Genomic DNA, 17,245 nt, shown 5'->3' with positions numbered 1-17,245 from the left:
AAATTCCTGGCGTTTGAACGGTGAGTCGTCGCTTCTGGAAGTGGATTCCAATATCAGGAATCAAGACAATGGAGCGGATGTTGACGATAGCGGCACGCTTGTCGACGTCGGCCTCGAAAAACTCAGGATCAGTCATCGAAAAGTCGTCCAGGCTACTAGTATCATTCTCGACACTCCGCCGACAGGGAAAACATCTCGTTCAAGTCGAGGAAAAGCTGAAAAGTGGTCGAAGTAAGGGAAAAAGTGAAGTTCAACTTCGTCTTTTCGTCGAAGAAATTGTAACGATAAAATAGAAGCTACTGGTTCTCTCAGTGCGAGATGAAAGAACGAGAGAGTGTAGTTTTTGCAATTATTGTTGCAGTTTTTCCGCTGTTGGTAAGTTACACGAAGAGATTTTGTAATTAAGCGACTTTTGAAAGGGAGAGAGGATGAAAAGTTTTATTCGCGTTGTACTTGTATATGAAGTTATCGTAGGAATTTTGTCAGAGTTTTAGACGTGATAATGACAATCTGGTTAGGTTAGTAATATCTGAGCCACTCGAAATGACTAACTCTGTAAAATAGAGTTTATTAAATTTCTTTTCTTTGTGAAAAATTAAGCACCAAGCTGTGTGCTTTGATACTAAGATTGGAAAAATATGAAAAAGTGGAGTTAATCATTTCGGCTCATTTTTTGGTATGTTCGGTTTTTTATTTTTTGCACTGTGAAAGTGATTCGTGCTTCAGGAAGATAATTCGTGTAACGGTTGATCGAAGCTCGTTTATATGATAGTTTTAATTACAAGGTCGATGTTTCGGACAATTCGCCGACAAAGCAAATTACTTCTAAAACTTAAACTATTAGAGCAACTGTCTTTGGAGTAAATTGATCGCAGGTCACCGGCTTGTCAGAAGCCTCAAAGAGAGAGTAAGCCTTTGATTACAGAGGAGCTTGACCTCCTGAATATCGACAAGATTAGATAGCGTTTCAATTAAAAATAATTATTTTACTCTCGCTTCCTTCCTTTGTGTCGGATGTGGTCAAGATCTTCCACGTTAGAAAAAAAAAATTTCGCGGATGCGAACGAAATTCGTTGAGTAAAAAACAAGAAAACGCGTCACTTTTTTCAGATTTTCAACAACGTCCACGGCAATTCTCGACAATGGTACGAGCGACCACGTCGGAGTTACCCTGGTTATGGAAATTTTGAGAATCAGACTATGACGTATCGTAGTGGCGACTTCAACTCTAACACTCGTTTAATAACAACTTGGAAGTGGCCGTTTAAGCAGCAGAACACGATAAAAGTAACGCGGCAGCCTTTGGGCTTTGCGAATGATGACGGTTTGTTCCGTAATTTTTCTGTTTTCAATTACACCCGCTCCTCGATTTACGCGATTTTTTGTATAAATTATCCCTCCGTTTGCGCGGTGCTTCTAACGCGCCTGTATCAATTTACGCGGTCAGAAAACGAGCCTTAAAATTTCAACGAGATTTCATTGCAAACGAATATTAAGAATATTTATCTTTGTTGCAACGAATATTAGGAAATTTATGAAAAATTAGCGAAAGATAAGATTGAGGAGAAATCGTGCAAAAATGAATTACAAACGACTTTACATAGTGACTTTGAGCCAATTGAAAAGAAAATGACGATTGTTTTGAATTTTAAAACAGATAGTGACACTGAATAAAATTTGTTTGGGTCCACTAAATTATCATTTTTTTTTGTTTTATGTGAAATTAATATTTCTACAACTTATACCAGCTTTTCTTTCTAGTATTTTTTTTTTCGGCTGACAGACTCTATTTACGTGATTTTATTCCGCGTAAAAGGAAACCGCATTCAGCGTATATCGAGGAGCAGGTGTATAAAAATGCATCGTACGCTTAATTATTTTCTTTCCTTTCCTTGTTTTATTGCCACTCAGATGATAAGATGCTGCCGAATGACAAATTTATATTTCCGGATGCGACCGTCATCAAACCGTCACCATCGTTACAAACGAGGATTGGTGCAGCGCCTTCCTGCAATGGGAAAACCTTCTGCGAGCAGGTTTCGGATTATCCTTCGAGTTTTGTCCGTGATGCTATTAAGAATGATCGTAGTCTTCAAAATTACGCAAACGTCGACTCGGTTGGTATTCTTGTCTGTAAGATCTTGGGAAAAAATATTTCACATTTAAATTTAAATTTCATTTTAGTATCCTTCAATTTTTCTCTTTATTTACCTTTGATTTTTCTTTCGTTTCGGTATTTTTGCTTTTCGACTCGAATTTCCTTATCTTTTCTGTTATGCTCAGTTTAAATCTGTATATTATACTTAATTTCAACGCACCTTCGATTTTTCTTTAATTTCCGTAATTCTACATTTCGATTCGAATTTCCTTACCTTTTCTATCATATTTAATTTCAACAACTTCGTGGCAAATTTCCTACGTTTTTCAACTATAACAGTAAATAAGTATCTGTATTACAAAAATATTGTCTGTGAGAAAAGGCTGTACTCTACTTTGTTCCTTGTATATTTTTCCTGTTTAGCTGGACTTTACCTTCAGAATAAACACCGCTTCCACAGAGTCACTCTGCGTAGCCACTGTGAGTACACGTATAATTTTCCTACTTACGTTATTCCTTAACTGTGTCTGTAGAGTGTTAAAGAATACGACTAACGGTATCGTTCCATACACGTTTGAAATCATTCTAGGAACAAATTGTCTATCCGAAAACAGCGCAAAATGCGAATAAACAGTGGCTGTACGTTCTTAACGTCGCGAACTTTACACAGGGAGTACGCATCGAAACTTGCATGTGGGTATTTCGTTGTCAGCGGAGAACGTCTAAAAGTGGTGCTTCACTAACCCTTTCCGGTCCGTTTGTTTCGCGCAATAAAATACAAGCGGTTTAAAGTTCTTTCACGTTACAGATATACTTCTGTACAAAGTGAAGTATTTTTTGTAGGAAAAATAGCGAGAAAATCCAGTTCGTAAAATATTCTCCTGCATTGTGCGTTATAATTGTTCTTTTTATCAACACTTACAGGAGACTTTTTATCGAAAATTAATTCCTTACCGTGATCAGAATAATTTTTGAAAATTAAACGAACTACAAAGGGTTGAAACGTCATTTTTAAAGGTGTCTCTAATTTTTTAATTATTTGAAAATTAATTTCTCATTCTGATCGGAGTAATTTTTGAAAATTAAACGTACTGCAAAGGGTTGAAACGTCATCTTTATCTAATTATTTGGGCGCTGATCTTGTAGGCAAGAGGATCAAGGCTGTAACATAATCGGTGGATTCGCTGAAGGTTACGTTACTACTTGCAAACAAAAATACATTCATCGTCAATTGGCAGCGATTGTCGATGGTGCGGTTAGCCATGAGCTCTTCCGGTTTCCAGCCAGTTGCTGCTGTCATGTACAATTCGTCGGCACCTCGACACGGATGAGGATCGGTAAAACAAGCAACGCTCAAGACAAACCGGATGACATAAACGCAAATTAATTTCTTATCGTTTTTTTGTTTTTACTGAGAAATAGAATACTTGGCAGACAATGATTTAAATTCATTTCTTTTTTCCTTCCTTCTGTGACGATACTGTCAAATTTAGCCCTTCGATGATAATGATAATTCATGATAATCGAATTTTATCGTTAATTACGAGTAAATGTACAAGTACTATAATTACTCTGTAAATTCTATACTAAGGAAAATATTGTGTGCTTAATATTTCTCGAATAACGACGAAGGTTTTGTTCAATTTTAGTCTCAACGCAAAACTTTTATGTCTTCAACGAGTTTTATGAAAATGAAATTTTAATAGAAATTCCGTAAGATATTGAACGATACAAGCTGCATATCTCTGTGTTTAAGTGAGTGTTCTCTTGTATTTTTCTGCGGCTGAAAGAAGAATCGCTGAGTATGAAAATAAAGTTTATCGTCAGTTGACGGTTTTCTGGTTGGAGGAGCGAGAATTTGTATACATTCAGAAATCGTTACGTATTATCAGTACTTATTTGCATCTCTTACTAGTGCAAACATAAGACGCGGAGATAGCGCGAATGTAGGCATACTTGAGGAATATTAATTGTATTTTCTCGAAACCTGAACTTTTTACAAAAAAATGTTATTCCATATTTTCGGTTTATTTGTTCATGCAGAATCATTCTCTTTCTTTCTGAAGGAAAAATACAAATGCAATAAAATACCAACACGGTGATAAAATAGAGCAGCAGAGTAATATATAAATAAAACAATAGAAGGTAGATCACATTTTACAAAGTTTCTTCTTCTTTCCGTGACGATAAACATTTTTTTCTATTTTCTATTTTTCTCAAAATAAACAAGTTATACATACACTTTATCCTACCAATTCTAGACTTAATCGCATTTTATATGTCTCATTCATTTCTCATTCATATTTTGTCAATTTCGTTTCTCATATTTAGAAACAATAAATGCATCGAAGCAGAACACGCGTCTTTAATTAACGAAGTGATAAAACGACACCGGCGATATTGAACGAAAAATAGCACAGAATGTTTTGAAATTCTGGATAAATGTCATTCCAGCTAAATCTTAATAGCACAAGCGTACTTTGTTATTACACATCCCTTTGCTCCCATACAGAAACAAGGAAACGAAGAGAACATTCGATCTTCAAATTATCATCGATCGAAAGTAACGAGGAGAACACGAAATCGAGAACAATACTGTCTTGATTATAGCAGAAATGTTTAAACATGTTGCATAAACACAGCAATCGACGAAACCGATAAAATTACATGATTAAAGAAACACCTTGATACGAGTACTTATCTCAATATTGTCAACTGGTGTACACATCGTGCAATAACAAAACCGGCTATTATAAAAATATCCACGGTTTCATTCTCGACGAGGTATAAAAGGAGCCGCTTCGTTAGCGTAAAGCATCAGTTGAAGGAAAAATTGTCGGACATGAAAACCGCGTTGTTGTTGGCGACAGTGTATCTAGCTTTGCTAGCAGTGGCTGCAGACTTGAAGGAAGACACTTTGTTAAACTGGAAGCGAAGCGGGAATGACGATAAGAAGTCGCACGAGAGTGACGAAAAAGGTAGCGACGATAAATCTGAGAAGAGTCTCGAATGGTGGAATAAGAAGGGAGATAGCAAAGAGGAGAGTGTTTCTTTAATCGATGGATCACCTGAGAAAGGAGGTGTAATCGATTTGAAAGATGGAAAAGAGAAGGACAAATGTGTTTGGGTCTTGAAGGATGACAAAGGTCCTATTCCTCCAATTGATAAATTACCTGTAGACGTAGATATTCAAGATATTCTTGATTGGAAGAATGACAAAAAAGAGGTAAAGCTGAAACCTATCAAGGTGGAAATTTCAATAATTAACAAATTATGCAAGAAGGACGAAAAGATTGATGGTGTATGGGATTTAAAGAAAGGAGAGATTATTTTACTACCTAAGAAGGGCAAAGACAGTCACGAAGATCTGGCTTGCAAGAATGATCTGAAATATATAGACTGGCAACTTATCAAGATGAAAATTCCCAAAATTGACAAATTAACGAAGAAGGATGAAGAGGTCGGTGGTGTATGGGATTTAAAGAAAGAAGTTATCTTATTACCTAAGAAAGGCACAGACGTTCGTGATATTCTTGATTGGGAGAGCGACAAAAAATGTATAAACTGGCTTCCTATCAAGGTGATAATTCCAAAAATTGACTTTTTGACTGATTTAAAGAATGGAAAAGTTAGTAAAGAAATTTTAAGCGATGAATTAAAATTGCATAATGTTCAACGAAGAGACACTCGTCAGATTTGGGATTTAAAATACGGAAAGGGGCACGAGGGTATCGGTGAAGGAGTTTGGAAGCATGGTAAAGGAAATCCCGGTGACGTGGAGCATAAGAAGAAGGATAAAGAGATACGTAAGCTTCGGGAATGGCAGAAAAAGCAGGAGAAGAAAATTTGGGAAGACCATTGGAAATCAAAGGATTGGAAGAAGGGAAAGGATTTGCGTAACCCTTGGTACGTGAAGGAAAAAAGGAGGAAACCCTGGAACGCCGATTGGATCTGAAATACTAAATAAAAAGAAGAAATCGGGAAAGTGATGGGAATAATATTAAGACGTAAAAAATAATAAACTTTTATTAAGTAACTTTTCATTTATATAATACAATGTATATGTATTCAGTTAACAGAATGTATTTGATCGATAAGTATTTGTTTCTTCTCTTCAATTCTGTTCATCTTGCATGTTCTATCCGTGAGCTTAATCTTTCTACATTTGTGAAAATCTTCAATGTAATGCAAAGAATTAGGATGCAACAATGCCGCATATATTTGAATAAAACAGTATCCCTGTAGCCCCATAATTCTCTACAACACTGTGCTCATTCGAGAGAAACAATCTTGGCGGGAGTAATCGCGCCGCGTTAAATATTCACAGGAGCGTAAAGAGATGTCGGTTACGGAGTCAAGATTTAGCCGTTGCAGAACGACAGGAAACTGGAGGATCATAGTTCTATTAATTTTCCGAAAATGTAAGTTTGACAGATATCTGTGCAATTTGTTTGGAGCTATTGCTAATTTTAATCACCGTACTCAAAATTAACAGTAGAATCTTAAGATTACATGGATCCTTAGATCTTTTACACGTTGAACGACATAGATCGTTAAATTTCTACACATTGATCAATATAGATCATTAGCTCTTTACACATTGATCAATATAGATCACGAGATCTCTACACATTGAACAATATAGATCATTAGATCTTTACACATTGATCAATATAGATCATTAGATCTTTATACATCGATCAATATAGATCATTAAATCCTTATACATTGACCAATATAGATCATTAGATCTTTACACATTGATCAATATAGATCATTAAATCTTTACATATTGATCAATATAGATCATTAGATCTTTACACGTCGATCAATATAGATCATTAGATCCTTATACATTGATCAATATAGATCATTAAATCTTTACATATTGATCAATATAGATCATTAGATCTTTACACGTCGATCAATATAGATCATTAGATCGTTATACATTGATCAATATAGATCATTAGATCTTTACACGTCGATCAATATAGCTCATTAGATCGTTATACATTGATCAATATAGATCATTAGCTCTTTACACACTGATCAATATAGATCATTAGATCGTTACGACATTAAGATCTTTTTCTTTCCTTCTATAAAACCTACGTATTTGAATTATAGTAAAATATATATCAGGATTTTTACGCACTACGTTAGATTAAATCGACTTGACATATTTATCGCTCGAATCAAATGCTGCTAATGTACATTCCTCTCCGACTGCGTGCAGTTCATGAAGATATATCTTTATAGAGATATATAGTTTGGGGGATACGCTCTTGTATAAAGATACATGATTTCCGAGATATATTCTACGATAGCTGGGTGTACCTTATATTGCACGTCAACCGAAATGATTATGGCACAAGAGAAAGTTCAGATTATGGCTAGTATCAGTTGCTAGAAAAACAAATAAAAAAGGAATGTTCAATGCACACGATGGCACACCTTCGACAGGTACTCGTAGCACACGACGATATAAAAAGCAATATAGAGATTTTGTTTGTTTTTATTTACCAACAATGGTCTAGAAGTCAAATATCCCGGTGAAATTGGATCGACTCTTTCGTCAGCGTGAACCTTGGCAAACGAATTCGGCAAATTCAATTTGCACGCGAATCCACTGTTATTTCTCATCGACGACGAGGAAAACGTGAATCGTCGGGTATCGCGGTAAGTTAATGGAAATCACGGGGAATTTCGAAATTATCATATAAATGCGAACGCCAAGGCGAAAATACATGGTGTACATATAAACGAGCGGTGATTTTATGCGGTGGTAAACAGAGATTAGGTGTGAACACACGTAGCCGCCCGTTCCGTTCAATTTTAAGATAAAACGTCGATTAGAGATTTGACAAAATTTGTATTCTTGTTAAGCGATACTGTTTGTTCAATTGCAATGGAAAAATTGTTGGAAAACTTTCCTTGGAGCAAATAAGGTGAGACATTAATTCGTGCAAAATTTCAATGCGTCAACAAGGAAAGTTGATTAATAAAATTCCGAATAAATTGCTAAAAATTTGGTAATACCTGTTGAAAAAATAATTGTTATAAGAATTTCTTATTATCGAACCAGTGTGTGGAAGAATGAAAATTAGAAAATACAAAGAATACATGTTAAAATTTGTTAATTTGAAATTTCAGAGGTTCTATCGCTATAATTAAATAAATATTCAAAATATTCACACCCGAGCTAAATTTTCCGATAATAAATACCAATCACTTTGAATTCAATCGAAATCTCTATCGCACGTTATAATATTCACGTATCTATCACGCTCTACGTGCAAATTATTATTTTATAAGTAGAGGAACACAATGGAAAATAGATGCAATATTGTGCGGCGAAAATGAGGTCGCGATGATAACAACACGGAAAGTTGGATAAACAATTTCACCCTTAAAATTCATCACGGAGGTCCTCTTATAACTTTCTATCTTATTATCAAGTGGTGCTAGCAGACTCTGCCACCGGGAATGATTAAAATATTTCAAATTAAAGCAAAACAAGGTGGGAGTGTTCTTTAAAAATGACTAAAACTATTCTGTATCGGGATTGATTAAAATTTGTCTGGTATCTTTTTTCTCCTTGGGTACGCAATTATTGTGTCTTCTCTCTCGCGAAATTCTTCCGTCTCATTTTAACGAAACTCGTTGAAGAATTTCTATAAACTCCTTTAAATACCACACCTTCCGTTTAGTTGAGTATTCTTGTTAGCACGTTACGAGCACTGAATTATTCAGTTACCTTAACGTTCAAACTACGAAGCCCATTATGTTAATGCAATTTCCTGAAAATATTTCGCGAAATAGGAAGCTTTACCGAAGCGCGCCACTGCAAAAATGCCAAAGGAGACACAGTCCTGAGAAACGCAGATTGTTGCGCAAGTTCCGATCACAGACGACGCAAACTCCTGCGACTGAAACAAAGGACTTGCATGCATAAATGCATACTTTCCTTTTTGCGTAAATTGTGAGTAAATATATAACGAAGCCAAGCTAATTAGCTATTAGTAAATCTATTAATATGGTAAAAGGAGGAAAATAGAGTACAGGATCGAAGTATTTTAATTTTGCCCACCAAACGTGTCCTGTTAAATTTTATTGTACACAATTAACGAATCACAACGCTTTAAAGATACTCGTTTTATCGCTGCTACTATTGTACACCGATTTCGACGAGATTTATTAATAAAGCAGAAAAGTTACAAATTTTCTGTAGCAAACGACATGCAACAAATATGTTCATTTCGTTTCATCTCTGGTATACAAAAGTGGCTCGACGAAATCAGTCAACATTCTATCGACTCTAAGCTTCCTCGCCTAGAAAATACACAAAGTGCCGGAAGTCGTGTTTAATTTAATCAAGGACGGCGACGAAAGGAGCGACTCGAAGTTGAAAACAATTTTGAATTATTAACGCTTCGGATAAGTCTTCATTTCTGTCTTCCATGACGCGCATACCCCCCCGAGGTGTTAGCCACGTCGACTGAAAAGCTGACGTTGAATTTGAATTGGTAAACGTCGGGAGGCGAAGACTTCAGATATCTGCCCAGGACCGGGTATCCTCGGAGAATAATGCATTCCAAGTGAAAAACCAACTGTCCTTCATCTTCGTCGCGTGCCAATCTTGCCGAGGATCGAGCAATTTCTCACGGATCAAACTACGAATTTCACCCTAACCCTCCGCCTCTGTACATATTTTGTACATCCTCTGTGTGCAGATGAGAATGAAAGTGAGGTAAAGCAAACACATCGGGACCGAGAAAAGGAGGTCTGAAGGAATCATGGAAAATCTGGACGTACGATGTGTGCAAAAATGATGCGCAAGGACCAGCACAGCGAGATTTTGGATCCTTTCTAGGATCGGTGGACATTTGTAAGAAGAAGTACGAGCAAAATTATGGGCCGAGAGATGTAAGGTGACATTTTGTTTGCATGCGTCGCATTCTACTGGTTGCGAGGACGAAAAGTGTCGAAGGAACCATGGGATCAACCGTTCTATTGAAGAACGACGTGCCAATAATTCTTAACCCATGGACAGTGGACTGTGTAACACCTATTTTCGATTGTTACGCGTTCCTAACGATATATGGATATAGTTTATTCAATTTTGTAATGGAATATTGTTTAAGGAATGAGTGATTTGAAAAAGGAAATGAGCGTGGTGTGTAAGGAGGAAATGAATAGACTGTACAATGCTGTGAAACAATACTGGTATATTGTAACCTCTTGTAAAATACATTATTTACAGTTATCTTACAATAAATCGTTGATGTTTTTGATAAATACTTGCATTTCTTCATTTTTCCTGATGTTAGTATCCTTTCCTTTATTCCTGTGGTGGCCTTGCACCCTCCGTATATGATTTAAGCAAAAGGAACATTAATTTTCAACTGTTAAATAAAAGTTATAAACAATTCCTAACTAATCTACTGCATGCGATTCTTAATTCAACGAGAAATTAATAAATTCAGTTGCTTTAAATTGTTATTTAACAAGAAACACTAATTATTTTCGATTCGGAGACTTCTATGACTTCGGAGAAATCGTTGACTTGCACTACTAGCTAATTCGGAAGAATTTCGAGCGTCTGAGAAATGGCTGACTTGCACTACTTCCCGGCCGCGAAAATTTTCCGAGCGTCTGAGATATGGTCGACTTGCACTACTGGCTTGAACAAATTTCGATGTCTGACTTATGGTTGACTCGCAGGATAGTTCAGAAATTTCAAAAATTGGACGAAAATCAACGAGTCAACCATAAGTCAGACATCGAAATTTGTTCAAGCCAGTAGTGCAAGTCAACCATATCTCAGACGCTCGAAAAATTTTCGCGGCTGGCGAGTAGTGCAAGTCAATCATTTCTCAGACGTTCGATATTTTTCGGTGTCCCTACGCTATTTTCGCGCAAATCTCTAAGTTTTTCGCTCGAATTTCGCGATTTTCACTATCTTTTTGATTTCTACACGTTCCTAACGCTATCCGGACTCAGCTTATTCAATTTTTTAATGAATTCTTATTTAAATAATGACTGTTTCGCAAAAGGAAGTGGATTTGGTGTGTAAGGGAGAAATAAATAGACGGTAAAATGCTGTAATGCAACTCTGGTATATTGTAACCTTTCGTAAAATACATGTCGTACACTTATCTTACAATAAATAATTCATTTTTTCTTAAATAATTGCATTTCTTCATTTCTGCTGATGTTGAAGTCCTTTCCCCGGTTCCTGTGGTGGCCCGAGACTTCAATCTGTAATTCACACGAAAATAACATTAATTTTTCAATTTCCAATTAAAGTTACAAACAATTTCTAACCAGTCTACCGCGTGCAATTGTTCATTCAACACGAAATTAACAAATTAAACAGTTTTAATAAACACGCAACAAATTTATTCAATACACTTAACAATTATAAACTACTACCTAAATTATTATTTAACAAGAAACACTAATTATTCTTCGATTAAAGTACTTGAAAATAAACCAGAAACTTTATTTCACTGTCTACATTATTCCAATTATTAAATCCATTAAAAATTTATCACAAGTATCAATTCTAAACTACTTACTACATGCAATTATGCTCTAATATACAACAACTACCGTTAAAAGCGAAAAATTCAAAGAATTCTCATTGTACAATAATAAAAAAAATATGAGAACATCATTTTTCACGTATTGAAAGGAAACAAATCCATACCTCTAATAATCCTCCCTGGTGTCACAGAGATTTCCATATCCTCATCGTCTTCGAGCTCTATTCCACAGGGTATACGTATAATTCTCAAGTGGAGCGATAGCTGCTGATCCATACGTCCGTAAGTATTCGTCCATAAGCGCCGTCAGAATGACGAACATTGATTTCCCAGCTTCTCCTCGCTTTCATTTCTGACATTGAACAGTATCCCTTTTAACGCCTGCATTATCGACCTGACACCACAATCTCCAGCCATTGTTTCATGGTGTGACGACACAAGTTCCGTCTCGTTCAACAAGTTTTATCTTATCACTGATTACACAAATGTCCTTTGTTACTTGGCGAACTTTATCGATCTAGATTCTGAACTCTAGATTATTGATTCCAGAATCTAAACTGCAAGACACATACGTGTCTGGCAATACACGATCCGTTTTCCCTTCCGCTATTTCGTCCGTCTGATATTTTCCACTATCTACTTGATTAATTGTACTTTAGTAACATATACACTGAAATGATTAATCTTAACTTTGCAACTAACAAAACAATTTCTGTAAATTTGTATACGAATTATAAAGCATAGTTTGTATCCTCAGGAATACCCCTCGTCTCGAATGTCAGCAGCCAGTGTTCCACGTAATACACTATTATATCCCCCTCGAGGAAAATGCAACCAAAAAGATCATCCTAAGTTATGGTCCAGGCTAAAGACTCCTGCGAAGCAAGATCACTCAGCCACTATCTCTGATGTTTTATCTGTAGCCTCGCGAGACGAAAATAGACGAGAACTTACGGAAAATGAGATAAATACCACAAGAATCTACTTAGCTGTTGTTAGAAGCTTCTATTATGCTAGAACAACAGGCCTAAAAATATTTTTCTCGTACAACGGTAAATCAGCAGCGATTTTATGTTAACGATTGGACATCAATGGGTACGAAAAATTGAATACTTAATTTTATTTGCATTTACTGCGTTCGAATGATGTGTTCCATTCTTATTCGTTCGAACAGTTTCTTAACTTTTCACAACGTCGACGAGAAGAAGATAAATTAAGGATAAAAAGAAAGTTCTTTGAAAAGGGCAATTACAAAGAAGAAACCTTTCTTCCCCTTGATTAAACGAGTACTCCCTGTTGTCTTCGTTACAGATTGTAATGAAAACGCGCCTCACAGGTACAAACGAGAAATGCTTTTTATTAGCCGAATATAATTTGCCTTTAATTCGCGCTAAAGCGTTATTATTAAAAGTACAATGAAACGAATACCATAACCTCGAGCTATTGTACCCGGGGTTTCAATAGTTTTGTCGGAATAGTTCTTTAGGAAAAATCCCTCGTTTAGTATTGCTTTTATATGGAAAAGCTGCGTGAGAAAGAAACACGGAGAAAATTATTCACTTGTAGTGAAACCACTTATTATTTGCTAGAAAAAAATTATCCGAATAATGTGAAACGGTTCGTTTAAAATGAAGTATAAAATAATCTTTCGCATACTTTGCACAAGAGGACCCACTGTAACGCGGGAAATATAACAGAAATTAAATTGCACTCGCTAAATTACATTTCTTCGGCTCAAATTTAATTGACACAAAATTCCAAAATTAAAAAATTCCAAAATTCAGAATTTCTATGCTCTTTCTTTTCTATCGCGTTTCGATCGGGTTTTGCAGGGTCGCGCTGTATTTACACAGTTGGAATAATAAGACTTCGCTGATTTTCACTTCTCTAAATTTCGCTAAATCTACAACGTCAATCTATCGAAAATGTTTCTAATCGAATAGCACGGCACCCGGTATTTGTACAGCGTACGCTGTAAATCGTGGTAAAGGTGAAACGAGAGAGATTCTATGTCTCGGAATAAAGCAAAAATGAAGAATGACAAAATTGCGTTGAAAGCTTCGTTTCCGTGCAAAAATCCATTTGAAAATTAATCGAGTACGCGTTACGGATTTCACTGCACTCCGCTACTGCGACTATTTTTGTACACGATACAATCACAAGCAGGCAATGTTGATAAAGGAGCAAACACAGACACGGGCAGTGAGATTCTGTAAGACGTCTGTCCGCAATCGTGGCACGTAACACATCGGAATTGTAACGAAACAAGTACTTACCATCTTGAACAGGAAGAAACACGAGACCAACACGTCAATGTACGCAACACGATAGTGTTAAGTGATCTCATAAGTTAACGTTGAATTTTCTAATTTAGATCAATATTTCCGACGAACCTTTAAATTAGATCAACAAAACATAAGCTCGCTATAAGATCGCTATATCGTCGGTAGAACATTTCCTTGGATTTTCATTAAAATACTTTTCACTTTCGGCACGAACTTACGGAATGACCTAATACGATTAGTATACTTCAACAAGGCTTATTTGATTAATTTCACAAAAGCTTCGATAGATCGTCGCGATCGAGCGTAATCGGGATTTACCGATCTTACTACGAATGGCGGGAAATTTAAAATCACTCAGTTCAACTCACGAAAGCGCACAGTTAATAATAAGCAAACGTGGGAGTGACTTCGAAGAATCGAAACACGGTTCTTAGAAGCGACTATTCTATCGTTTGACACAGAACTTTGGCTTCTTTGCGTTTAGCTGAAAAGAAAAAGAAACGTTTATATTTCGCCAGTCGACGTTCCCAAAGTGGCGAAACGCGAAATATCTATAGGTGAAATGTCACGCTTAAACTGACCCTCCAAATATCAATCCACCCACGCTACTGTACGTAACGTGCAAATAGCGACGTTTATGTACTATTGACCTTTTAATTGGGCATATATTTGATCACGTGCCTCAGAATACTAACTTTATCTTTGGAACTGAAGCTAAGACGCAGCTTTCCTACAATAAACAATTTCGTCGATCAAAGTGTTGGCTGTTTGGACGCAAACGCCTGTGTCAGAGGAGACGCAAAGCTTTTGTTTCCGTGTTTATACGATTCTACGCTGTTAACCGCAGAGAATTCGGATTCCGTCCCTCTCGATCAGTCCTCGACCGAAAAAAGATCCTGTCTTCCTTTTTTTTTTCTCATTGCGAATCGCCGAAATGTGAAGAAAAATGTGATTCGATAGAAGACAAATCTGGGAAACATGACAGCACGACTTGCTTAGCTTTCCTGATATCAGACGCGAGAAGCCCGGTTCGATATTCTTCCGGAGAAGAATCAGAATTTTTCTGGAGAACCGTTGCTCTGAATCTTCAACTCGACGCGAAAATAAATACCGAGGGTAAATGACAATTTTCCGGTGTATGTAAATAGTAGAAAACTTGTAAGAAAGTATTTCACGCGTACGGCACGTGAAGACACTTCAAAGATTACTGGATTATGCGTGTTCATTGAGATTATCGCGTCTGTGTAGCTAGCAAATAGAAATTTTTAAATACGTTTCTTATTACCGTCAGAGACAATTTCCTTTTAATCAAGATTGAAATTTTCTACCTGCATTCATTTCCAAATTATGACCAAATTATCACTGAAGAGAAAAAAGAAGAAATACGCCTCAATTGGCAAATATCTCCAGTGAATCACATTTTCTCCCAACAAACAGGAAAAAAAGTATTTTCTCAACATTAACTTTTACGCATCAAACATTCGAAAAGTCAAGAGACCTCACGATTTCCTTAAAAAAACATCTATCGCCAAGGAAACAAAACTCTCACGACCAGCTTATTCCCAAACTTCATTTCTCGTACGAGCAAACCCACAACAGAAAATGTCTCATCAATTGACAAACGGAGCAGTTGATCCTCGTGCAGTCCGAATAGAATCGAAAGCAGAGTGTTCTCTCGTAGAAGCTACGGACCAACGGGGATTTACCGGTGAAGTCTCTCCGTTCTCCTTTGCCGGAGGAGACGTAGAAACTCCTCGCGTCTACCGTTTGTACCATTGTGAACTTAACCCTGACCCGAACTCCGCCCAAACGAGCATCCTAAAAATAACGATAAACAGCACCTCGATGTCCGAGCCGCCGGCGGAACACGGAGCTCGCATAATCGAAGGACGGTGGTGGCTGTTGCGTGCACAAGTGATCGGCGTTCGATTAATACAACAATAACTCGGCGTGAACGCGGCGTTTCGCATAAACTATAACGAACAAATATAAATGGGATATCGTATTTACGATAGGGGTGCGCAGTAAGGGTGCGCGTTTCTGGCCGCCGGTGGGTCCTTTCGGTAAAGTTCGCAGTCTGCCGGTAACCGCGCTTCACGAAACTTTATTCCGTGTCGTAGTTGTCTGGGAAAAAATCGAGAAAAGAAGGAGACAGCAAATTGTATCGGACGTTAATGTGAAAAGTGAAGAAACCGTTTATTTTCCTCTCTTTCTCAATCTGCCAGTTGGATGTTCGCGGAGAGGGAAAAGAAACGTCCACGACGTAACGTTGTGGGGGATAGGGTCGCGCGATGATCGAGAATCGATGACAACTAATTAAACGGGATTACACAAGGAACGAAATTGTCTCTGCTAATGCTCGAACGAGTTCTAATTGGAAACTGTCGGTTGCTTATTAAAATGGAGATAGACATGGTGGATAACAATTGTATGTTAGTGAATCGTGCGATGGACAGTGACGTTAAGGGGAATGTGTCAGAAACGTTTAGGTAGTGCTTTGGAAACGCTAGTGCTTGCCGAGTAGGAAGATTCGTTCTATTGTCGACGAGTGATAAGATTGATTGAATTTGCCGATTGAAGTTTTAGTTGAGCGCGAATGTTCCTTTTGAGGCAAACGTTCGCAGTGACGAGGTAGATTCGTTGTTGGAAACTTTGAAGCAATGGTGCAGTGGTGAGAATTATTTTACCTTCGAAGGGAAGGGAAAACGATGGAAAGACGGATACTTGTGTAGAAACGAGAGAAGAGAGGAGGAACTGGTATACGGTGAAAATTTAAGAAAAGTTTCCCAAACTATTCTCCACGTGACGCCTGGTGAAACTTGAAGCTAAAGGCGAGAAGGTAGAGAAATCAAGGAGGAAAGAAGGATCATGTAGGTTCATCGTTGTAACAAAGGTACGTAGGCCCGAGAACTTTTTCCCCTTCTTAGAAAGACTTCCGCTCCCTTGTTGAAACTTACGATAGCCGTTTCGGTTCACAAAGATCCGGGATATTCGCCTCGAATAACGATGAATCGAGGTCACCGCTGATAAATTTCTCGTTGTACTCTCCTTTGAATAATAAACGCATCGATTTGGTCATTTGCAATTTTAATATTCATAAAACGATAGCTGAATCATGTATATAGAAAAGTTTCACAAAACATGGCGGAGTGTTTTCCGGTGTCAAAAATTGTACCGGAACTGACTTTGACTTTAACTTGAACTTGACTTTAAACGTGCGCGTAAATTTTTGAACAGGTTCGCCGTATTTTCACCTCGACTTAGGTACTGAATTGAATTCGATTTTCGAATTTTTCTCGGAGAGTCGCTTC

At 37.1% G+C, this 17,245-nt stretch overlaps 1 protein-coding gene across 1 annotated transcript; it reads left to right on the top strand.

Moving 5' to 3' along the window:
- The first annotated feature begins 335 nt into the window (after nt 1-335).
- LOC108575084 (protein spaetzle-like) lies at nt 336-3,526 on the top strand. Its single transcript, XM_017937798.1, has 6 exons — nt 336-375; nt 1,111-1,324; nt 1,912-2,117; nt 2,522-2,578; nt 2,688-2,791; nt 3,245-3,526. The coding sequence occupies exons 2-6, from the start codon at nt 1,201-1,203 to the stop codon at nt 3,483-3,485; spliced, it is 732 nt and encodes a 243-aa protein (XP_017793287.1). The 5' UTR covers nt 336-375; nt 1,111-1,200; the 3' UTR covers nt 3,486-3,526.
- The last annotated feature ends 13,719 nt before the right edge of the window (nt 3,527-17,245 follow it).

This window comes from Habropoda laboriosa, unplaced genomic scaffold, assembly GCF_001263275.1.
Source record: "Habropoda laboriosa isolate 0110345459 unplaced genomic scaffold, ASM126327v1 scaffold258, whole genome shotgun sequence".
NCBI lineage: Eukaryota > Metazoa > Arthropoda > Insecta > Hymenoptera > Apidae > Habropoda > Habropoda laboriosa.
The sequence above is the reverse complement of the archived record's forward strand: the minus strand, read 5'-3'. Positions and strand labels throughout refer to the sequence as shown.